Genomic DNA, 25,312 nt, shown 5'->3' with positions numbered 1-25,312 from the left:
ACAGTTTGATAATTTCTTAAGTGATTCCTGTTTTACAATTAAAGTCACATGAAAGAAGGAAAAAGTGTTGAAATACTAAAAAATGGTTTCCTTTCAGAAGCCTGTGTGTTTAGAAACTCAAAAATTTAAATTTCAACATGAGTTTCAGGCTTTGCACTGTCAACCAATGTGTTCCAATGCTAGCAATTCTCAGCCAGCACTCGGTTGGTGTACCTTGAATCCTTACTGATGTTGACAACCCCGCCAGCATTTTTTTTTTTTTTTTTCAGACAGAGTCTCACTCTGTTGCCCAGGCTGTAGTGCAGTAGCATGATCTTGGCTCACTGCAACTTTGCCTCCTGGGTTCAAGCGATTCTCCTGCCTTAGCCTCCTGGGATTTGGGATTACAGGCACGTGCCATCATGCCTACCTAAGTTTCTTTCTTTTTTTTTTTTTTTTTTTTTGTATTTTTAGTAGAGACGGGTTTCCACCATTGTTGGCCAGGCTGGTCTCAAACTCCTGATCTCAAGTGATCCTCTCACCTCAGCCTCCCAAAGTGCTGGGATTACAGGCATGAGCCACTGTGCCTGGCCTGAGAAACCACTTCTGATCAGTGGGGAAACTCTACTTTTTCTGTGGCTGAGGAGGTAATGTTTGGCCCTGTGTTTCGGGCAGAACCAGAAGAGTGGAGCTAGTGTGGGGTCCTCAGGGGAGAAGTGGATCAGGACAGAAAGGGAGCAGAAATGCAAGATAAAACTTAGTGTGCAAAAAGAGTGAAGAAGCCCCGTGCAATGTCAGTCAGCACCCAGGAAGAGGGCATGCTTATGGGAACGTGGTGAACCCAGGGCGGAGTGGCCAAGTCAACGGGGCCTTGACCACGAAAGCAGTTTGATCCTCTCAAGTATGCCACAAGAAGACTAAAATCAAAGGATGACAATATGATTTAGAACCACTCATCTAACCTTTGATGTTAACACAGGGGAGAATTATGAAAAGGGATGTATTTTAAACCCTGAAACATCAAGTTGGAATGTGATTCTAAGTCTCCAGTTAAAAAGTCAATAAAAATAGAGAAAACATTAAAAAAGACAAAGAAGGAAGAAATATGCCTTTGGATTGAAAATAAAAAAGAATGAACAAACAAAAGCCCCAGTTCAATCCCCACCATACCTACCTTGTAGCGAGGCCTGTAAGTCTTTCATATTTTGGTCTAAAAGCTGCGAAGGAAGGAAACCTGAGCCTGTCTGGGGCTTGGGGTCTGGCTCTCCCAGGGCCATAGTGGGCACTGGCTCCTTCACTTGGCCATCCCCAAACACAGCGGCCCACTCTTTGCTGAACTCGCCCTCTTCCAGGGAGGAAGCATTGAAGATCTCACTCAACAGCAGCAGGTCATCTTTGTCAGCACCTTCAGGTTCCGGGGTCCCTGCCACTGGTCCCAGGCAAGCTGATTGAAGTAACAGAGAAAAAAACATCACCACGGAGGGCTCAAGCCCTCAGGAATCAATGCTGTGGGGGCTGCGAATGGGGAGACTGGGTGATGGCTAGATTTAAGAAAAAAGTCATCAAAATATAAGTTCATCCTATTATTATAGCCTCTCTTAAGAGTTTATAGAATTAAATTTCTAATCCCATGTTCCCTTGTCCCCTGTCCTCCAAAGCAAGTTCAGTTTCTGGGCATCAGACTCTAGGGTTTTGGTTTTTCTTTAATATAAAAACAAATTTACCAAAACATTTCTCAGATATGAAACAAAGCCAAGATTGAAAACATGTTGGAGATCTTAGTTCCTTGTTTGCATAGCTTCCCAAATCTTCCCACGCAAGCCCTCAATACACATTGCCTGGGCTGGAACAGCAACACGCCATGTGGCAGCCTGTCCTGCCACCCAGGATGGGGAGAGAACTTTCACCACGCCTGGCCCAGGGCACGACAGGGAAGGGGAGGATGTCCAGAAGCTCAACAATGCCCAAGAGAGGCATCCTTACTTCCTTCCCACTTTGCTGAAACTCCATTGCATGAAGCAAAGGAAAAGTGGGTCTGGTTTGCCTAAGTACCTTTTGCAGCAATAAAATAAAAGGGAAAGAGGCTGTGGGTCAGGGAGTTTCACAGGCTAGAGACACAGTTCTAGGGGCATTGAAGTGAGCACCGGATCAGAGGGGAAGCCTCAGGTCCACCCCTTCCCTGCTATGTGACTTCAGTAAAACCCTTAGACCCCCTTGAGCCTCTCTTTGCTCATCCACAAGGTTATCATGTTAATAACAGCCACCTCGGTGTTGTCAGAAAGACCAAAATAAATACACCTTAAACCTAACTGCCTTTCCAGAAGGAAGGCTTTAAAGAAGGCAGCCATCCTTACATTACGAACATTGGCAGAATACTGAATATTGAATATGAGTAGCATTACTATCAGAAATCTTACACCAAGTCCTTTCACTAGGTTTATTACATATTTTGAGAACCAAAGACTGATGGTGTTATCAACTGTGGCTTTGTGGTGGTATCTAATTGCCATTTGGAAACTATAAACATTTTTGCTGCTAATTCACAAAGAGGAGAAAAAAATTAGGATTTATGTTTTTTTTCTGAGACATGCTGTAATTCTGATATGGTCATATTAAATGAGATGACCAGGTTTTCTTCAAATATATAAGATAATTAGTAAGTAAAGGCTTTTTTTTTTTTTAAAGTTCTCTTTGTTGGCTTTACTGGATCTATTTTCAATCACACTTTACATAAAGATCTAAAGATGAAGGGGATTTCTGATGTGCTGAGCAGACAGGCTATAAATCAGGGAGGGGAAGAATCTAGTCACTCTCATGTCCCTGTGGTTTAAAAATAGTGGCAAAACATCATTTTCGTCGGACAACTGTCTAATGTAAGCATTCTTATTGTCTGTGTTATCACAGAAATTCTCACTAAGACATAGCCTGTAGGTGTTGTGGGTGAGAAGATGGGGAAAATGGCATTTTAAACAGGCTTCTGAGACAGTGTGATATTAACAGGGTAGTTCAGGAACCACTTGAGCCTGCACATGGTGGGCGAGGCAGGACTGTAAGGTCAGGCAGGTGGCCCACCTCTGTGGATGAAGGCAGGAGCTGAAGGAAAGGAGAGCAACCTTCGCAGCTCAGGATGTGTCTGTCAACACCTGTATCTATGCATGCTCCCCTCCTCAGCATTACCCTTTTAAGGATTATTAACATTACAAAACTCTATACTTCCTACTTTCAGGTAGGACTGGAATGCCCAAACCCTTTCTTATAGTTTACTTTTTGCCCTGACTGAAACCAGATAATTACTGAACCAAACCTATTTTATTGAAACCAAGTCAAGTCAATGTGTAGACCCTGGAGGAGCAGATAATTTCAAATCCACCTTGGAAATGACGTATGTTCCTTCTACAGTCGCTTTATACAGCCCTCCACTAAGTCAAACCCTTAGGGAGGCTTCACTACTTTAGTATAGATGTCTGTCCAGGGAAGATCATCATTAACATTAGCAACAACAAATAATAAACTGTAAGCCTTCTAAAAATAACCACAGACGGTAATAGGTCCATCTTTGTTTTTATTGTTTAGGTTTTGTGCTATGGTGTTTATAATGGACTTTGGTGGTTTTTGCTAACTCAGCATCCCTTCCCTCTGCTTCTTCAGTTTTCCCTTTGGGAAAATGCCTTCTCCATGTGATCCTGGTGAGATGCCTCTAAAAATGACTCCTTACCCTCCACCCCAGTGAATGACTGACGAGGCTGACCAGAGTCCTCCATCCCCCAGGCCATGGTGATTGGCTCAGGGGTGGACACATGCCGGACACCTCCCAGAATTTGGTATATAGAAACTTAATGGAAGAGGGCCTCTCTTTCTTGGGATTCCAAGCTCTAAAGATGCAAATTTCAGGCTTCCAGTGATAATGAAGTCAACACATAGAGGGAAACAGCCTCAAGAAGTGGAGAGAGAATCCTGACAACACTGTCTAAGCCCCTGGATCCAGCCTTGCTTGAAGCCAATCCACAATTGAGCGTCCCCATTACATGGATCAATACATTCTTTTTTGCTTTTAAAAATTTAAACCTAAACTACTTCAAATAGGGTTTTTCTATCACTTGCAACCAGAAAACTTTTTACTAATACCATATCCTATTCAACTCAAACTTTTTAGTGACAGAAAAGAGAAAAGGACCCTTGGTGAGGATATTGCCTACAGCCAGTTCTAAATACAGATTTTGCCTACACTGAGGCCTACCATTGAATTTAGCCTTTTATTTGGCTTCCTGGTTATTCAACAGTTAACAGGCTGCACAGTGCACATTTTCTCTTTTAAGAGAACTTACTACTTAGCTAAAAGCAATGAAACTGGCACTGACTTGAACCATAAAACTCAAAAACCTCCCAATTATTGCACTGATAATTAAGATGCTTAAAATTATTACACATAACAGGTAAGAAAAATCTAATTACAAGTAGAAAAGGACAGGTTCAGGTCTGTAACCAGACAAGTTGAGACTTGAGAAATAACTCTATAATAGTCAGTTGGCTCTTGCGAATCATGCTATCATTTTCTTTGAAAAAAATTCAACTCAACTGAGAGAAAATGGAGACACATGCAGAGATGTGATAAACTCTTTGGGAGAAACTCTAGTAAGAAACTCCCAACTGGAGTCAGGGCTTCCACCCATGCAGACGTGGATTGCTTCTGGGTTATGGTGCCCCAATCCTGCTTTTGTCTTAAAGGATGAACAAGGGTTGAGGATCTCTCAGGTGCCAAACCCACAGATGCTACTCCAAGTTCCCTTCACTCTCTTGCAGGCTCCCAAGTCTCCACGTTTACTGTCTTATCAGATAAGCCAACTACAGACACTGCTGCAAAAATAAGAGCCAACAGACATGATGTACTCACATCCTCACCTGTCTCCAACTCCGTGTGACCTTGCAGGCATTGCCTCTCCTTTCTAGGATAAGCTCTCTCTGTGCCCTCCCCTCCTTCCTGAAGTCTGCTCTGTTCCCACCATTATTCAGATCCAGCATCTTTAGTCTTTCATATTCCAATGCTTCCTTCCCCTAGCCACAGGAGATGTGTGCCTATCTCAACAATAATGAGCCTTCACTTGATGTTGCTCTCTGCACCCCCCCACCCACACTTTCAAGTTACTGTTCTGGTTTCTTCTTCCTTCCACAACCACATACTCTGTCTCTACTCTTTTCTCAGCTGCCTGTAATTAAGTTCCTGCTCCCACCCTGTACTGAAGTAGCTCTCTTGAAGGTCAGCAGTGAGATCCTCATGGCCCATTCTGATGCTCTTTTCCCAGGCCTTTACCTTTCCCAGGTACGGCATCATTTGTACCACTGCCCAGCCTGGCAATGCTGCCATCTCCTGGGAGTCCCCATGAGGCGGCTCTCTTGGATGACCTCCCATCTCCCTGACAGTACCTTCTCCACTGCCTCCTCCTACTCTGGCTGCCTTTAAGGTTTCATCCCAAACCATCATACCTTCCCTACATTCTCTATAGAGATCTTTTCTATTCTTAGGGTTCCAATGTCACCTCAGAAGGTTCTCCAATCTCTACCTCCAATTCCAAGTTCTTTCTGGAACTCCAATGACAAATTCCTGTCTGGGAGCCCTTCTGGGTTTGCCCATTGGAGAAGCTGCTGGTGCTCAATAGAGGAACCCTCTTACTGTGTATCTTTGCTTAGTCTGTGTTATGGTTTGCATATCTGTCCCCTCCAAAATTCATGCTGATATTTAATCCCTAGTGTGGCAGCATTGAGAGGTGGGGCCTTTAAGAGGTGATTGGGTCATGAGGGCTCTGCCCTCACAAATGGGTTAACCCATTAATGGATTAATGAATTAATGGATTATCATGGGAGTGGGACTGGTGGCTTTTATAAGAAGAGGAAGAGAGACCCGAGGGAGCACACTCGGCCCCCTCACGATGTGATGCCCTAAGCCGCCTCGGGACTCAGCAGAGTAACCACCAGCAAAAAGGCCCTCACCAGATGTGTCCCCTCGGAATTGGACTTTTTAGCCCCTATAACTCTGAGAAATAAATTCCATTTCTTTCTTTTCTTTTCTTTTTCTTTACAGAGTCTCACTCTGTCATTCAGGCTGGAGTGCAGTGGTGCAACCATAGCACTCCAGGCTGGAGTGCCTCCCGAGTAGCTGGGACTACAGGCACATGACACCATGCCTGGCTAACTTTTAAAACTTTTGTAGAGATAAGGTTTTACTTTGTTGTCCTCTTGGTCTCAAGTGATCCTCCTGCCTTGATCTCCCAAAGTGCTAGGATTACAGGCATGAGCCCTTTTCTTTATAAATTATCCAGTTGCTGGTATTCTGTTATAAGCAACAGAAAGCAAAGTTAGGCCGGATGTGAGATCACTCACTTACTCAAAGGCCTTCAATGGCTCCCTGACTACTGGGTAAACCAACACTCTGTCTAGTGGTATTCAGGACCTCTGCAGTCAAGCACGAATGCAGCCCTTTCAGCTACCCATCAACACAGCCAATTGGAAAGCCTTCATTCCATTTGGCAAAACTTCTCTACTTGCCATTGCTCAAACATATTCTGGGAACCTGATGATTCATCCCAGTGAGAAAAATCATACTTTTTCTTTTCTTTCTTCTTTTTTTTTTTTTTTTGCAACCAATAGGAATCTTAGAGATCATCTTCTCTAACTCACTTTACAGATAAGGAAAAAGACACCCAGGTTAAATAACCTACCCAATGACACAAAATTTATTAGTTACAGACAATCTTGCTAGGGACCCCGACTCACAAGTCAAGGTGTTTTCTAACTGCAGCACTCTGCTTTTACTTCAGAACCTATTAAGGATCTCATGTATAAATTAATATTTAAGCTTTTGTAAAGTGTTGAGGGTTTCTAAGGTCAGATGGCTCCACTGGCAGCCAGGCACCATGCAGGCACCGTGGCAGAAAGGCTGAGATGACAGATCCACTCAGCATGTTTGCCCTGTACTGCCCAAGTTTTCAAAAATAAAAACCCTATGCCCCTGGGAGAACATTCCCTAGGAGAACTGATCCTGAACCAATGAGCAATATCTGTGTGAAAACTCACATAAAGAGGAAGCTCTTTTAAGTTCAGACACGGTGTGGGAAATTGGTGACAGCTCGCTCAGGTGGTATTTTTGAACTCATACTGAGTTTCATGACCTCAGCATAAATTAGAACACAGAAGATGGAAGGAAACGTAACTACATAGAACGAAAACGAGAGCACAGGAAAGCTGGCAGATAAATGTCACTTAATTTACCTTCATCTGCGTGTGAAACAGGAAGACTCCATCTCTTTGGTTTTCTCCCTCGTCCCCACTCTGGACATTATGACTAATCGTAAAGGCCACACGCTTGCAGTACAGATGAAAAACCCCAAACACCAACACTATCCTCACATCGCCCAAAGAGAGTAGGGGGAAGATAGGGAGGAAAACACCTTACAAAAATGGCTAACAAGAAAAACATATTCTATAACAAACTGTACTTGTTTGGAACTCAAGAACACTGCTTCTAAGAATTTTGCTCTGATGAAAAATGAGATAGATTATAGTAAGAACAGATAGGGAAAAACTACTCTTACTCTCTGAAAAACAAAACAAAACAACAAACAACAAACCAACAACAGTATTGGACCCTGAGTGGGCACTAAAAAAAAATTCTTGTTCATGATCCCCAAGCTTGCTACTCCATTTCAGCAGCAGATGTTAGCAGACAAGTAATCTTACTCAAAAACATAAAACCTAGGCCAGGGATAAACATTTATAGGCTCTTTATAGAATTTTTTTTTTTTTTGGAGACAGTGTCACTCTGTTGCCCAGGCTGGAGTGCAGTGGTGCAATCTTGGTTCACTGCAACCTCCGCCTCCCGGGTTCAAGCGATTCTCCTGCCTCAGCCTCCAGAGTAGCTGGGATTACAGATGCCCATCACCACGCCCAGCTAATTTTTGGATTTTTAGTAGAGACAGGGTTTCATTATGTTGACAAGGCTGGTCTCAAACTCTTGACCTCAAGTGATCCGCCCATCTTGGCCTCCCAAATTGCTGGGATTACAGGTGTGAGCCACCGCACCCGGCCAGAATCTTTATAGAAATCTTTATAAGGGTAAATCTATAGAGAGCACTACAGGCTACCGGGTGATCGGCTAAGAACAGTATTTGGTTAAAAAAAAATGTACCAAAGCCAGCAGTACATCCCAGGATGCTGAGGAAGACAGAGAGGAGGGAAAGTTTATGAGAAAAGAGAAGGTGCTTTTTAGTACTTGCCACTTCATATGTGAGGAAGCAGTCAGATCCCTAGTCAGTAATCTACGGACAACTGCAGGAGACAGTTCTGAGTGACTCAGGAGGCACTCAGAGGTAAACATGTATGATTGCTGTGGGCTAAAAGTTTTCACCCACACCTATGGTAGCTATTGAATGAGCTATTATTCTGACATGTGACCACAATCTAGAATCACAAGTCTAGAAGTAGTAACCAAGGAAGTAACAGGAGATAAACATTTTATTTAGAATACAGACAATTAAAATTATTTCAGTTGGCTCAGTCTTGTCCTAGAGAGGGATCTTTTGGGTAAGGCCAACTTATGAGACTTAGGTGAGTTGAATTCATTGAACTGTCTTCTGCTTTGTAACACCACTTTTTTGTTCAGGTATCTGCTATTCATTTTTCTTGGCCCAATTTTGGGAAACACAAAGATTTCTCCATGTTATAGTTAATGAATTGAGGTCAGATTGCCACATGTGGTCATAAGGCAATTTGAGAGCCACTTTTCATGTGTCTCAAAATGTTACTAACTTTTTTACTTAAAACAGTTTTATAAACTGTGGTCAAATATTGGTTTTACATTACATTAGCTATTTAGTAGGAGAAAGCCAGTGTCATTATGACACTGAATGGGGGTGATTTTCTGGGCAATGGCTCTTTGAGAATCGCTGCTGTTGTCACGAGCGGTCTGCTTTTTGATAGCATTGTACCACGGCTTAGCCATTACTTGTCTAGTGGAATTACCACTGGGAGTGAACCGGCCCCCAAGCAGCAGGGTGCTAGAGCTTATCGCCCCCAAGTCCTATAAAGTCAGCCATCCCTGGATTAAGCTCTTTTTATTTCTTGACTGTTTAATGTTGTGCATATTGTAATCAGCATTTTAATTCAGGATTTGGGCCTTCCGGCAGTTTTCCAAAGGGCACACATTTTGAAGTCAACAAATTAATGAGTGTTCTTTTCTTCAGTCACCACAAGTTCTCTGTGCACTGAGGGAATATTTTTATTCTACTGACCACGTTAATATTTAAGCCAACGCTACCCTATGGGTTGACAACATAGAAGTGGAGGCAGACGGTGGGGCAGCACTGCTCATGCCTGAAGAAGGGCTGTGTAGGTTGGCAGTGAGAAAGAGAAAAGAGAACTTATGTGACATTGCCTTTAACTGAGACAATGTGCAAACCAACACTTCTGCCTGAAAACAACTACACGTTTTAAGGGACCAGCACATTAATATCTCTATCTTTAGAATTACATAGAGTGCTCAAAAAAAGGGGTATGGACTGCTAGTCTACAAAACTAACAAAGATCGTTAACTATAAACCAATGAGATACGAAAGTTGTTTTAAATAAGTAGACAAGTGTCAATCTCATTCCAATGTATCTTGGCACATGCTTTTGAGGAAGTTTATAAAAGTAAGCATCTATTGCAGGCAGTGGCATTTCTGATTTAATTCTGTGAAAAAATGCATGACTACTGGCTTAGGGTTGTACCTTTACTGCCAAGTTAAAAAAAATAAATTCTAAAGCCAAGAACTTTTTTTTTTTTTTTAAGAAAGAGGGAAACAAAATACAGACTCATATTTGCTGTGTCTGGGTAAAGAAACACTGAGATACACTGGGGGATGGAAGTATTAGAATAGGGAGGGGGTTAAAGAAGAGGAATAAGAGTGAGGATTCTTTTACCGTGTATTTTTTTATTATAAGTCGGCTTTTGTCCCAATGTGAATGTACTACCTAGTCAAATTCAAACACTAAAATAATAAAATTAAAGAAGGTGATAATAAAAGCAAAGAGCAAATTATATAAACAAGATGCTGGGAATGAAAGGAATAACAGCCTTCCTATCAAAGTAAGTTAAAGCACATGAAGGATTATAAATACATTTATTTACTGGTAAGACTTGTTGAAACTGGGTGGTGGGTACCTAGGCTTGTTCTATTACTGTCTTTACCTGATTTTGGTAAGAATAAAATATCTCCTCCAAAAAATAATTTGTAAAAGACACCTTTATTCTATCAAAATAATCTGTTCTTAAGCCAAAGAGGAAAATGTTTTACAAAAATGGACACCATATATGGCAATCTACATTAACTGCTTATTACTTCCACTACCTGGTATGATTTCAATATTTATAAATGATTAGTCATTTTGATAAAATATTCATGGGCATTCACACAGTACTGCAATAGTATGCTACCTGTCATAAGACAGTAACAGGGAAAGCAGATATCTGTCCTCAAGTTTATATCCCTAAACCCTGAAAACTTAATGCTAGAGGTGAGGTGCCTTTCTACTTTTGAAAAAACTTTAACCAATGTCCTCCGTATTCCAGAGACTCTCTTCCTTGCACACTCTGTAAATTAAATCAACATCAAGCCCAGACTGAACTGAGTTGTCTGTCCTGGTTGACTGGGGCCTGCAGGATAACCTCAGCCATCTGTAGTCCTGTGAGAAATCTGTAAAGCCAGGGCAGGCTGCATGCCAACCACCAGGGCATGGGATGCTCTGGAGTTTGGCTCTAAATTTCAGGGGTATTTTGGACTCTTGGTACATCATTAAAAGGAAACCCTTGGTCAGATGGAGAGCTAAGGCTATAATTAGGCTGAACCCGCTCAATGTCTTAGGATTACTTAACACTCTACATTCTCACTCAAATCCATGGTTCTGGATTCTCTTTTGGGAGGTTATTTCGTAAGTGATTTTCGGTTTGGTAAATTCAGGTGTGGGACTTAACTAAGCAAACTCTCCCTTTGCATCTACCTAAGGGTCAGCAGAGACTTAGTACAGTAAATCACCCACAAAACATTACTAGTCCTACTATCTCAACTCATGATCATTTGACATAACCCTGTGTTAGAGGCCATCAAGTACCCCTTACACATGATCTCCAATTCTGACAATAACCCACCAAGGCTGTTGCTATTGTTTCCATTTTACAAATGAGAATAACTGAGGCTTAGAAAGTTTAAGTATGAAGCAAATCACTTAAAATACAGGCCATTTATGGTAAAACCGGTCTTTAAATCCACGTGTCTGATTCTGAAAGCCATGTTTTTTCTACTATAGCATGTGACCCATGACATAACTTTTAGCTGTAGTAGTCTGAACATTATGAAATTCATTATACTAATGATGATAGGTCTACACATACTATTTTGTGCTTGGGCATATTTAAGGTCATTTATAAAGACTGTCACCCAAAAAACTTTCCTTTGGAATGCAAAGCTATTAAAAAGATTAATATTACACTCTTACATGTAAAAGAGTAACTTAAAAAATCAAACAAATCATAATCCCAAAGAAACACATAAATCTTACCACCTTCCTCAGGTTTCATGTCTAATAGTTCATCTATGGGTCCTTTAGAGAAGAAGAAAGAAAACAAAATCATGAGTCAGTTTCATTTTGTGAGGAGTTTGAGTCAAATAATTAAAATTGAGTAGTTTTCCTTAATCTAGATTACCTGAGCATGCAGTATGTGTAGAGCTTTTGTCTAAGGCAGATAAAATACTTTTTCCATCTTCAGCTGTAATATAACATGTGCAACTGGTTACCAACAACTCGAAATGGTGTGCATGTTCACACGCTATTGCAGTGTAAGGTAAATGCATGGCTTCAGGAAGAAATGGGATCCACAAACTCAGGCAGAAGCAAGGGTCCTCAGATTACACTGGACTCCTATTAGCTCTCAGAGAATGCTGAATTAACAGCCCTGAATCTTTGCTTTGTTTGGCAGATAACCTGAAAATCATATGATATTGAGCTAACAATTCTCCTTCCATAGACAAGTGTGTGGCTTAAGTAATTGACTATTACTTGATGATGCCAATGAACATATGGGCCTGGCTAAAATGAAAAGGTAGATTACTAAGTGAAAGAAGTCAATCTGAAAAGGCTACACATTGTATGATTCCAATTACATGACATTTTGGAAAAGATAAAACTATGAGGACAGTAAGAAGATCAGCATTTGCCAAGGGTTTGAGGGGAGGGAGGGCTGAAGAGTGGAGGACAGGGGTTTCAGGGCAGTGAAACTATTTTGTATGGTCCTGTAATGGTAGACACATATCATTATACATTTGTAATACCCACAAAATGTATAACACCAAGAGTGAATGCTAATGTAAACTATGGACTTTGGGTGATAATGATGTCAATGTAGGTTTATTGACTATAACTAACATACCACCTGGTGTAGGATGTTAATAGTGGGAAACGCTATGTATATGTTGGGGAAAGGAATATATGGGAAATCTCTGTACTTTGAGCCTAATTTTGCTGTGAACCAGAAACTATTCTAAACAATAAAGTGTGTCTGTGTGTGTGTTTGTAATAGAACAGCCTTAAAACTTGATTTGCTCATATGTTCATTAGCCTTTTTGCCAGTCACAGAATAAAAGAAATATGATACTTCATTATAATGGATTTTATTCTGTGCATATATAAAACAAGATGATCGACATTTACAATCTCAAAATATGCAAATACCACAAGCAATTATATTGCACAAGGAACGAGAGAAAATTTGATTCCCCTGCATTGTCACATATTGTATGAATATATAATTTATATAGATTTATAACTTGCATACAAATATAATAAACTGCAGTTTATATTTTCCCACAGAACCCATGTTTTCCTATCCAATTACCTTGACTGTGACAACATTAGTGCTTCGTGCTGTGGGTACACTGAGGCTGGAGGGCTTGGATCCATATAGACAGCTCTTCTGTGGCCAACAAGAGCAGGCCCAGCTGTTCCCTTTCTCCTCATGCCACTTGCTCCCCCTCATGCTCTGAAGCATGGTTTCTCTGACTTTCTCCAGTTCCTCCCGTGCCCATAACCTTTGCCCAGGCTGTTTCTTCTGCTTTGACAAGTCTTGCCATAGCACTTGGCTTAGCCAGTTCCCCGATCTCCTCAAAAAGTTGTGTCCTCTCCATCACATGTGCCCAAAGCCCTGCACCTCTCCCTTGGAGCTCCCACCAAAGCTGGAGCTGCTGGATTACTTGTGTAATGATTAGATTACCGTCTGCTTGCCCTTTTGACTGTCAGCCTGACCCTGGAAGGGACTGACTATGTCTGGTGCACCACTGTATGCCTGGCACAGAGGCGGCTCAATAAACATCTGTTGAACAAATGAACAAGTGCATGAGTACTTGTATGTGAAGGTGTACATGTGTGAATGGATGACATGAAGCAAGCATTAGAGGCAAAAAAGTGAGTCTTTTGTTGTTGTTGTTGTTGTTGAAAGGCAGATAGGAGAAAAGCAAATAGGAGGAGAAGCAAGTCGGTAGAAAGTTAAAAAGGAAGATAGAGGGTGAAGGAGAAGAATGGAGCAGAGGGGAAGTTCTAGAATCTCCTTTGCCTCCTCCTATCTTCCAGAAAGGTACCACACCAGAGGGTGAAGCAGGAAGAGGTGCATATGTCCCCAGGGGGGACAAGGTAAACACAGTGTTTGGGTAATTTTAGTTCTCTTCATAACACCTGTAAAACATTCCCCCACATCTCCGAGGAGCTTGAGTGCCAGTGAAGTGCTTGGTACTGCATCACATTAATTCTACCAAAATCTATCAAACCCTGTGTCCCTTTGTGAGGTGAAGGACCAATGAAAACACTGGCAGTAACGGCGGGAGACAGAAATAGCTGATGAGCCTGCACAGCACACTGTGCCATCTCCCAACGCTCTGACCCCTTCTCCTAACACATCAGGTTCAGTTCACCTGAGGGATCGGGGGTTGCCTGGCACTGGCAGGCTGAGGCGTCAGCTGGCAGGGCAGAGTGAGCAGCTCCTATCTGTTTCCAGCATCGACAAACATCCACCCACCCCACACATACTGCAAATCCACCTCTCCTGAGGTCATAGCCTCATCTTATTAAAACTAGAACTGGTCAGGGTCACAGCAGAAATCTTATAATCTGTGAAAAGAAACAGCGATTTGCCAGTTCCCATCGTGGCTGCCCCTCTGAAGAGCTGCTGCTGACATGACTGTGATGTGATTTTCTGGTTCACAATACACAGCCTCTCTCAGTAATGTTGTAGGGTTGACATCGTGGATATCTGAACATTTAGAACTGGGTCTACAGGAGTAAATTAGCCTTTTCTCAGTTGAAAAAGAAGAAAGGCCTAGGAGGAGTTTGTCAAAAAGGAAAATGCCTTGGCTGTTGAGCATTAAGTAATATTTAAGAAGCAATTCTAAATAAAGATCAGAACTTACTCTTAAAACTAGAGGATTCCTTGCGCTGGTTTTCTTCCTCTAATGAAATTAATCTTAAAATAAAAAAGAGGTTTAGTCATCAAGTTCTACCAATGTTATATTTATGATACAGCCAGACTTTCAGTACAATATTACTTTACTTTTAACAAAAACACATACACCACACACACACACATACACACACACACACGAAGAAGGGTCAGTATATAGTCATTTACATGCCAATTTGCTGGCCTTCTGTCCCTTTCTGTAGCATCTTAATATCTGAATTTGCTTTCCTCGCAAGGCAAATATTCTGTAAATATCTAGATGGGCAGTTAGGTATAAATAAGATAGACGCATACAGTTATTACCTTAAAAAATAGTAAAAATTGATAGAAAAAAACTGTAAAAAATCAATCAGAATCGATTTCTTCTGATTCCTAGCGTTATAGGAGAGGACACCTCCAGAGGTTAGCTCAGCTACAGAGGCTGCTGGCAGGACTACTCACAAATCCAGGCTGACCATCTCCTACTCAACTCTCACCACTTCTTTAAACACAAAGACACATCACTGCCCTTGAGATTCACTTGGTGCCTCCGAACCTTCCTCCTAGCACCGTGATGCATCTTCACCTCCTATTTCTAAACAAAATTCACGTTCAATGTTCACTGTCATTTTAAATAGTTACTGGGTTATACTTTCTGAGCTTTTAAAAAGGAAGTACTGAAGTATTTGAGAAATCTGAATTAATTAAAACAAATCAAGAAAATCCCAGGTAATCCCCTTCCAATCAAATGAATTGGTGAATGCTTTATTTTGATTGTATGAACTTATATGGTGAAGAGAAGGTGCAGGGACCCACTCCAGGCCTCGCCTCTTACTACACGAGAGTATATGGGCAGCCCCTTAACCTTCCGGAACCTTCCTTCCATCTTTTACACGACGAGGAAAATCCCAGCCTTGACGTCACTGAAGGTTGTCATGAGACGGAATTAACATAAATAAAACACCTAGCATTGTACCTGGTTCATAGTAGGTGCTCACTAAAATGATAGCTAGCAATATTACCATCACCAGGAATGGGTTAAACTGGTTCACCATAAAATAGCCAGTTTTACTAGATTCAGATCACATTCTACAGTCTGTCCTTCAGTAAGAACTTGTCTTCATTCTGCATCAAAAAATTTATCTAGTACATATATTCTTTAAAATTAAAAAAGGCTAATATTGGCAGCAACTTTTTCTGTGGGACAAAAAATACATCTGAAAGTATAAGTCTGTCTTACCATAAAACTGTCATCTAAATTTTTTTGTGTGTGGAAAAGGAGTAGAGAATAGAAGCAAGGCCATCCATTTTGTTTTCCTAGGTCGGCCAGTTCAAAGATTAACTGCATTCCTGCAAGCTATTATATCTCCATAGAAAACGACATAGATTCACATTTAAACCTCCTTCTCACTGTATGAGAATGCGAACCATGCACTACATATGTTGAAAAGTTCATCTCAGTATTTAAAATGACAAGAGGCACCTTCTTTGTAAAGGGGCATGAAATAGAGATGGAGCAGTCATTTCCTGTACTTGAAGCTGTTCTCTGTTTCGCAGAGAAGAAAACAGACATTCTGCATGGTAGAAAACACAGTGCCAAAATCCAGCACTTTCATATGATGATGCCTTAGTATGCTTGTGACCCAGGGCAATTTCATAGGTAAGCTCCCTCAGTGAGAGAAAAGCCAGGGGATTTCCTATCTAGAAGAGCATCTAGTGTTGACAAAAGACCAGATAGGGTCCAGAAACCAAAGAAAGTGCAAAGCTGGGGCTCAGGCCACAGGCAGAGAGCCAGGGAGTGCTGGGGACATTTGCCCTGTCTTGTCCAGTCAGCTCCTCACAAGTGTGCCCTTGTAAGTCCCCTGGAAACTGATCTCTTACTGGGATACGTGAGTCACGACCTAGCAGGAACATGTGTTACAGGGGTTTGGCTGGGATGCTAATACATCTACTCTGAGAAGTGAGGAAGTAAGACAACGAGTCTGCGTCTGAGGCCCAGCCGGGTTCGGTCAGCGAGAACCACGTAACTCTCACCTGTGGGAAGAAAGATGCAGAGGGAAGGAACCTGTGACTTACTGACTTGGCTCCTGCACGGCTGCATCTGTACTTTCCTGCTGGGTGATTTTCTTCTTCTCTTCTTTCTCAACGAATTTTTTCATAGGGTCTTGTAAGCTCTTGATCACGAGCCATAGAAAAATGAAAAAAAAAAAAAAAAGAAGAAGAAATAGAGACAAAAAAAGAAAAGAAAGGTTATCAAACTAAAAAATTCAACTGCCATTGGTCCCAGCAACCAAACTTTGAATTACAGGTATTGGGAGATGACCTTGAACCAATCAGCTGGAAGAAATAAAATTTTATATGGTGAAGCAACAATGTTCTCAGACACATCTAAGAAATACTAGCATATATAGCAGAGCTGATTTGCCACTAGATTTGTTTTCCATTTTGTGATAAGTTATTCAAACGTGGCCTTTTGGCTATTGCTAACTTTATTTTTCAACTTCAACATGCAGTTAAGATAAACATTCTGTTCTGTTTGCAGCCCACACACTGACAAAGTAGAAGTTCCTCCCACCTCCACCAGAGATGAGATAATTTCATTTTATTTTAAATTTTGTTTGCTATTTTGCAATCTAAAACCCAGTTTTAAAAAATAACAGGAAATAAAACCTTTTCTTAAAAAACCAAAAATAGTGGCTTAACATATTCTGACAACCTAACTCCCACGAGTGGACAGAGCAGGTGCATCCAAATCTTTGTAGATTAAAATGGGTGAGAGTCTTTTTCTGGCGCATCATTTGTTGGAGTTACTGTTTTCAAGGTTAACTAAATATTTAATTTTTTTTTTTAAACAGCAAGTGCTTAGAAACTGTATACCAGTGACAATGACCCTGAAAGAAAAAGCAAAACATTTCTAGAACTGAATAACGAGTTATACAAAAAGATCTCTATTTTTGGCCCTAACTAAAATATAAACCTACAAATACAAAATAAACATCTCAGGATACTTATCCTTCTTATATTCTCAGAACTACTAAAATCCAAGTCATGAGCCTGGGGCCTTCACCTTGTTTCTCCTGTCCTTCTCCTGCCTATTGTTCACTTGTCTGACACACATAGGAGGCAGTCAGGTTTCATGGCCAATTCTGATTGATTAGTACTGGCTGACTGGAGGGCCAGTGAAGATGGTTCTCAGGCTGTGTCTCGGCAGAGCAGACCCGTGATTGATTTTGGTGTCTGCCATGGACACCAGATGGATACTGGTGTCACACTTCCAAACTGCCTGCTCTGTTTCTCTCTGCACAAAGTAATTTTCCTAAAACACCCACGTCATCATGTTATCCTTCAAGAATTTATTTCTTGAGAAGGACCAGCGTATTTCTTTATTATAAGAACTTCCTTATTTCTTTCCACTTCTAATATCGACCTCTCTGACCAATTTTGAAGATCTTCTAAAATGGGATCCTAGCCTAACTTTCCCAACTTGCTTCCTACCATCCCCCAAACATGAGCTTTCTTTCAATTAGGATGGTCTCCTCATGGTCTCCCATGTGCTAGTTTCTTCCTTCCTGTCTTTGTTCATTCTGCTTCTTTAACCTAAAATGCTCCATTGGTTTATCCTCATTAATCCTATGAGTGTTTTCAAAGTCCAGATCAATTACCAGTATTTTCTGCAAAGCTTCACTAAGCATGCCAAATTCAGGAAAGTCTTTCCATATCCAAACTGCACTTCAGTTTTATTAATATTTGATTGTATTTATCCTGTATTATGTTTGGTCTCTGTAAAATATTTTCTAAATTAGAAACGTAATAGAACCACATGCAAGTTTGATAAAAAAGTAAAAATTACTCATAACTCCATATCCTTAAAATGATGATTATTTTCATATATTTTGTTTTTTTTCATACTCACACTACTTGTATGATTGGAATCATTGTGGGTGTGTGTATATATATATATATAAAATAAATATATAGAGAGACAGTAGTCCTTTTAACCAATATAATTTGTGTAGATATTTCATAATTTAAAAAGGCTTATTAGACTAGAGAATATAAAAAAGACTTTATATACCTTAAGCAGTTAATATTAAAACTGAAATATAAAAGTGTGCATTCCTTCACCAATATTCTAAAGTAGAACCCAGGTCTTCTCTGTTTATATGTCCCCTGATTGGAGTTCTGAAGCATTTTCTTGCATAAAGCACATCCGTAAGGCACTGACATCATTTTTAATGACTCCTATTTCTGGACATTTAGATTAGTTCATTCAGTTAACAAATAGTTTTTGAGCACCACCCAATGACAGGTGCTGTTGGGTGCCTTGGATACATCGGTGAACACGACAGACAAAATTATTAGCTAGCGATGGGTCTAGGCAGATAATTAAAACAGAGGGATAGAAAGTGATTGGGTCATTACCCCAGTTAGCAGGATGTCCTCTTTTGGAAGTGACATTTCAACTAAGAGCTAAATGACAAGAAGGAGCCAGCCACGTGAAGCTCAGGAAGAAGAGAGCTCCGAGTCAACAGCTCAAAGGTAGGAATAGCTTGGTTTGTCTGAGGAACAAAAAGAATGCCACTGGAGCTGCTGTATAGTTGGCAAGAGTACAAGTCTTATGAGACTGGGATAAAGAGGTCAGCAGGGGTCACATGGGGAGAACATTCCTGTACCCAGATTCATCAATATTTAACATTTTGCCCCATTTTATTCCATCATCATCTTTTGCTCTTTCTGTCTCCCTAATGCATGACAACTAAATGCAATACATGATCCTTGGCTGCTGCAGTCTGCACTGGAGGGGAAAATGATACAAAGGGCAGTGTCAGGACAAATGAGACAACTGGAATATGGACTGCAGTCTGGATGTTCATGATTTTTTTATATACCCCAAAGCTTCCAGTGAAAGTCAGGCACGTGTGTGCGTGTGTGTGTGTGTGTGTGTGTGTGTGTGTGTGTTTAGTATATGTGCAGCCAGGAGGAAGGAGTTCAATAGATGTCAAGGATGTACTCTTTTCAATCGATCTGCCAATTACAGCATTTTATTCATGTACACACACACACACACACACACACACACACACACACACACACACACACACCACACACACACACACACACACACACACACACACACACACACACACACGCTTTCAGTAGTTTTATTCCCCCACAAAATGGTCCAACTCTGGTCAAAGTGAAGCCAGGAATATTTTCAGCCAAGGTTCTGATGGCTCCCAAGACTCACTTTTAAATTTTGTAACACTTGTCCAGGCCTCCTGGTTTGCTCAATTATCTTCTCATTGTGTTTCCTTTTTATCAATCAACGCTAGGCAGGGACAGGACATGTCTGCTCTCAGCCGGCCCTGTCTAGCTGCCACAGCTCTTGCCTAAACCCCTGAGATGCCCTTGACAGCTCCACGGTTATCATCCTTTCTGTCTCCAGCCTGACCTCCCCTCATAACCACACTTGAGCAGCTCTCAGACAATCCTTTTGTAATGTAAACCACTCACTCCTCCTTTCAACCCCTTCCCCTGTTGGCCCATTAGCAGGGACTCAATTGTTGGCTCCCTGTCACCACAATCACAGTTAAGTCACTATTGTGCTTCTCCCAACAGAATGGCTGTAGTTCCAACTATTTAAAATTATTATTAATAATTCCTGTGGCAATTGCTCCTCTCTTCCTACTATTACTATTATTCCTATAACAATTTGGCTGTTGCACTTCAAGAGAGGTGCTAAGTATGTACTTGTTGATTGATAAATGCATGTACATAAGGTTACACTAAAAAAACTAGAGCTCTTTAGCTAGGAAATTCAAAGGCTCAGGGGAGTAATTTGAAAAGGTTTACAAAACCACAAGCAAAATTAATACTGAGCACATGGACTTGTTTATTAAATATTAGAATTTTGAGCCAAGGGGAACACACACACACACACACACACACACACACACACACACACACACAAAAGCTTAACTGAGCTATAATTCAAATACCATAGAATTCACACCATTTTTAGAATTCACCATACTGTTCAATGGTTTGTAGTACACAGCAAGTAGGTCCTTGAATAATGTCATTTTGTTATAATGTTGATGAGAAAAAAAATGGATTTCCTGGCCCGGGGCCACTGTCAGGGTGGAGTTTGTACATTCTGCCCACGTCTGAGTGGGTTTTCTCCTGGCTCCACTCCAGCTTCCTCCCATATCCCAAAGCTACACAAGTCAGGTGAATGTGCGATTCTACATGGTCCCAGTGTGAATGACTGTGGGGGTGTGTGTCGGTGCGACCTGCTACGGGGTGGCATCCTGTCTAGGACTGGTTCCCATCCTGTGCCCTGAGCTGCTGGGATAGGCTCCCGCCATCCACCACTCTGAACTGGAATAAGCAGTTTTGAAAATGAACAAATGAATAAAATTTATCATAAAAAATCCTTCAAGTATATAATCATACAGAAGCATGACAATAAACACTGTGACAGAACAGCACCCGGTGAGCCCACCGTATTTGTGATTGTGATTGAACTGCCTGGTGGTAGGCGGTGCCTTAGAATTTTCGCTTTGCCAACACTTATTCCTTAATTTAACCCACTACCACTCTGACTCCCCGTCACTCACTGATCCACCAAGAATTGGGTAAAGAATTATCTTACTTTTTTAAAAAAACTTTCTTAAATGTACATATAACTTAGATTTATTTCAATGTTAAATATTAGAAGTGTTTTGGGTCTTTATTTAGAAGTTTGGTGATGTTTTTGTGACCATAAATTGTTACATCATAAGAACTTAACTCTTGATTGTGTAATTAGCCTATGGTAAAATTGATTTCATTATACACTGTTTTGCTTAAAGTCACAGTTTCCCAAGAACAAACTGATGACAGTAAGTGAGGACTTACTGTATTCACAGAGTTGTACGACCATCACCATAATCAATTTCAGGACATTTTCAAGGGACATCACTAAGACAGAATTTTTAGACCAAACAAAGCTAAATACTCTTTGATACAACAAGGAAAAAACCAATAACACATATGGAACTTGTTTCTTACAAAAGATGGTATATATTGAAGATAGAAAGGGGCTAAGGGGAACATCAAAAGATCATGGAGAAAAAAATCATAACCCCATCATCCCCCCAAATTAGTTCCTGGGTGTGACTGTCAGATACAGGATATTCTATAGACTGCTCTCCCGAGGTTTGATCACAAAGGCTCAACTAGGGGTAGAAGGTGGAGGTGAATTCTTCAAATTATTTTGAAGTCCACAACTCCATTGAAATGCTTTACCCTATAGAATGCACAGAAGTCAGGGGCGACAATATTTTCTGTGTGACATGAACACCTGCTCAGGCAAAATGAATCTAAGAGGCCTGTCTGACTATGTATAGATGAGGCGGCCATCAGATGAACTATTATTTCCAGTTACTAGCTGATGGGAGCCACATTTGAATCCATGTCCAGAAATGAAAACTCCAAAAACATTGTTTCTAAACCCAAAACCCACTCAGTCTCTCATTAAAATTGCTCATGAAAATTGCTGTGTATTAGCAGCACACAGAGTCATACAAGACTGAAAGCTTCTTTGTGGAGGAAAGAATGTTTTTAGACTAAGTAACTTTTCTCTGTTAAGGCTACACTAACATGCTAATAATTTCCATCGATGCTTAAATGGTTTCAGGAAGCACACACACAGTAGTATATAAGATCAGTGTGACAGAGGAAACTCGCAGATTGAGCTTGCAAAAGTGTCTTAGAAAGGAAACAGCTTAATATAATAATGGGAGTTACTACTTCCTGTATTAGGAAAATAAAAGCAACAGCAACATTCATCTGAATGAATGCAAAACTACTTAGCAAAACAAATTTCACAGACACAAGGCCAGCAGCCAGTTCTAATAACCTAAATTTAATGTTTAACTTTGACAACTGAGTAGTATCTTCTCTAGCCTTTAATTATGATGTCTAATTTTCTTATGCTACTTTCCATTAATTATATTGTATACATATGAAGGTGCCAAGTAATTGTCTATAAAAAAAAAATAAAAGGGTTCAAAATAGTGGGGCATGGTTAAAAAGTGCTGAATTCAGTTGGGTATGTGTATATGTATGTTTATACAATTAGAAGTACATGAAAATAAAAACAGAGGCCACAGTGCTGTGTATTGGCCACAAAATTCATGGACATTTAGCACATACGTACTCTCTTGCCCTCACCATGCACTTACAGATTTATAAAGACACTATATAAGAAACACTATTACTCTATAACTAGAGGTAACCTTGAATTGTACTGTACGAAAAAGTAAAATTAGAGAAAAATAATCACAATCATAAACAAGATAGATAATATTCTTCCTTAAAAATAAGATGGAAAATTGATAATGAGAAGGCACCATACTGTCCTGGAAACAAATGGACTTTGGAGATGGATCACATAGTGCTGTGGTATGGACATGGTCTCCACTCCTTGGAGGTCTTGGTTTACCCATGAGAACAACGGAGGTAATGACGAGTATTCGTCTTGTGATGTTGTGAGGATGAACTGAGAGGGTGCTTCTACACAGTACCAAGCTCATACCAAGCACTCAAAACTTGCTTTATCAATGACTTTTAAAGTTCTAAAGGGAATTAGATGTCTGAAGTGCTCCTCCTGTGGTAGGTACTGTGCTCTGTGTTTTCTATATCTCACTTAATCCTCAGAAAACCCAGATAAACCTTGTATTCCTGCTTTCCTGACAGGAAAATGGAGACTTGGAGAGGTGAACTGACTTGCTTCAGGCCATTCGGCTATTAACAGGTAGAAGCAATATTTGAATCTGGGTCTTAAAAATTCTACAACTGGTTAAGAAATGGTATTAAATACCCAAGCCAGCATGTAGTGACCCTCCCCTTCAATATGAGGTGTTTGGGAGATCGAGAGGACTTCATCCCAAACTCTAAAAGAAGAGCCATACATTCCCAGGTATCTGAAGGACTGACACACAAATCATGCTTTTTGCCTATAAGCAAACACTTCAAAGTGCTATTTTTAATTGACAGTTTGCAGCTGTATTTTTTAAAGATGGCACTTCTGCTTTCTCCTCCTCCCTTCCTGACCCATGGCCAGAAGTGCCCCTGGGAAGCAGTGCATGGCCCTGCTGGGGAAGGCAGGAGCATTCCAATTCCCAATCTTCTGCACAATGGGCATGCAGGCCCAGGCAAACGACTAGACCTTTCTGAGTTTCTGTGTCCTCATTTGAAACAGGGAAACAAGAACAAGTATATCCAATGTTCCAAGGTTATTTTGAGAGTTAAAGGAAATATATTCACTTTCTATATGTCAGTGCTGAACCTGGCAGTATTATTAATTACAATCCCAACCTTGGCACACTGTGTGACAAATTCTCCTAGACATTATTTCACCTCACCCTTTGCAGAGCATTTGGCCCAGACAACCTACCCACACAATAGTAATATTTTTCCCTTTCCCCTCAGGGAGGAGTTAGGGAATGAGAGAGGTGGGGGATGGAGAAGCAACATGCCATTGTGAAGGCCTGAGCTACCAGCTGCCTGGGAGAACCAATGCCAGTCGCCATCAGGCATGGATGAACAAATGACAAGCCACACTCTGGCTCGTCCCCCTCAGATTTCAGTGGTGGCCTTGGTCAGACCCTCCACTCTCTCCTTTCTTGGTGACCTGGATGCATCCCAATTTTGTTTCCAATGATCTGGCCTGGAGCAGCTTGGGAAAAAAACAGCCTTGCTAAAGGCTGTGTAAAGTAATGACACTGAGAGAAAACTTGAAAGCCTAAAAGGATATCCTGGATGCTCGCCATATGTAATTGTCTTGTTGGGACTGGTAACTAAAATAGCATTGCAGGGATATTTACCCAATTTTCATAAAAACTATTATGGCTTTATTTTCAAAGCAAGTAACTACAGAGCCATGTGGCCGGTTGGTAAATGTTCCAGTGATTAACTGAGAAATGTGGAGGTGGGTGGAAGAAGGCTGCGAGGCATACGAATTTGAGAAAAACAAAATTTAGAAAAGGATGTTTTTTGAATTTTCAAAGCTAAAAGCATTCTGGTCTCTAGAATGATGTTCCATCTAACAATGCTAAGACCTACACCCCAAGAGAGAAAGGAGGAAACATGGGCACATCTGTTTCAATGGTTATTTTTGAACATGTTCAGAGTTATGTTTTCAAATTCAGGTTTCCTTAGCGTTAAAATCTTGGCACAGATCAACATCGAGTTCCAAAGCCAAATTGCATTTTTTAGAATTAGCCCTGTTGCAGAGATGGGAGGCCCTACTGCCTTTCCTGCCTGCAGGGCTTCCCAGCCCTCTTCTATCCCTGGTGGGAATTCTGTGAGCCCAGACCAAGGTCTGCAAAGCTGAAGGACAGGTTTGGGAATCGAGCTGCCAGAGTGTCTGTGAAAGCCAGGGAGGGGGTGGGTTGGGTTACCCTGGGGTGAGATCTGGCCAGACCTCCTGTCCCACTGCCACTCATAGCCTCACCTGTGAAACTCACATAAAACTGACAATCTAGGGTGAAATGGAGAGTGAGAAAGTAACGTAACCTAGAAACCCCAACAAACTCTCCTGTATTGATGCTTCAGATGGCTGTCTTCTGGATCTACTACAGAATTCATAGTAAGCACATCCCCATTACCAGCACTATGTCATTACTGGAGCCTTTACCATGGCTGTTATCCTCACCACTGCCACCACCATCTCAACAACCACAAGCATTACCGTTACCCTTACCACCACCACTACCACTCATCTCTTTCACTACTGCTATTACCATCACCACCTCCACCACCACCACCACCACC

General features: G+C 41.0%; 1 protein-coding gene across 15 annotated transcripts in view; it reads right to left on the bottom strand.

Annotated features, from left to right (window-relative positions):
- The window catches only part of ICA1 (islet cell autoantigen 1), a 151,422-nt gene that overhangs the window by 13,749 nt on the left and 112,361 nt on the right, over positions 1 to 25,312 (bottom strand). For 12 of the 15 annotated variants that reach the window (XR_009215718.1, XM_058446910.1, XM_058446918.1 and 9 more), the window contains exons 9-13: positions 16,568 to 16,665; positions 14,463 to 14,515; positions 11,711 to 11,773; positions 11,566 to 11,607; positions 1,154 to 1,423 (exon numbers count right to left, since the gene is read on the bottom strand). Coding sequence is in view for 13 of the 15 variants with exons in the window: in XM_058446910.1 (XP_058302893.1) it covers positions 1,154 to 1,423; positions 11,566 to 11,607; positions 11,711 to 11,773; positions 14,463 to 14,515; positions 16,568 to 16,665 (526 nt within the window). In the remaining 2 variants the exon portion in view is untranslated. Of the gene's footprint in view, positions 1 to 1,153; positions 1,424 to 11,565; positions 11,608 to 11,709; positions 11,774 to 14,462; positions 14,516 to 14,680; positions 14,768 to 16,525; positions 16,666 to 25,312 lie in introns of those variants that run through there. The other 3 variants (XM_058446926.1, XM_058446928.1, XR_009215723.1) reach the window with 2 other exon arrangements.

Source organism: Hylobates moloch, unplaced genomic scaffold (genome assembly GCF_009828535.3).
Source record: "Hylobates moloch isolate HMO894 unplaced genomic scaffold, HMol_V3 SCAFFOLD_1, whole genome shotgun sequence".
In the NCBI taxonomy this organism is placed as follows: domain Eukaryota; kingdom Metazoa; phylum Chordata; class Mammalia; order Primates; family Hylobatidae; genus Hylobates; species Hylobates moloch.
Note: the sequence above shows the minus strand (reverse complement) of the source record. Positions and strands in the feature narration are given on the sequence as shown.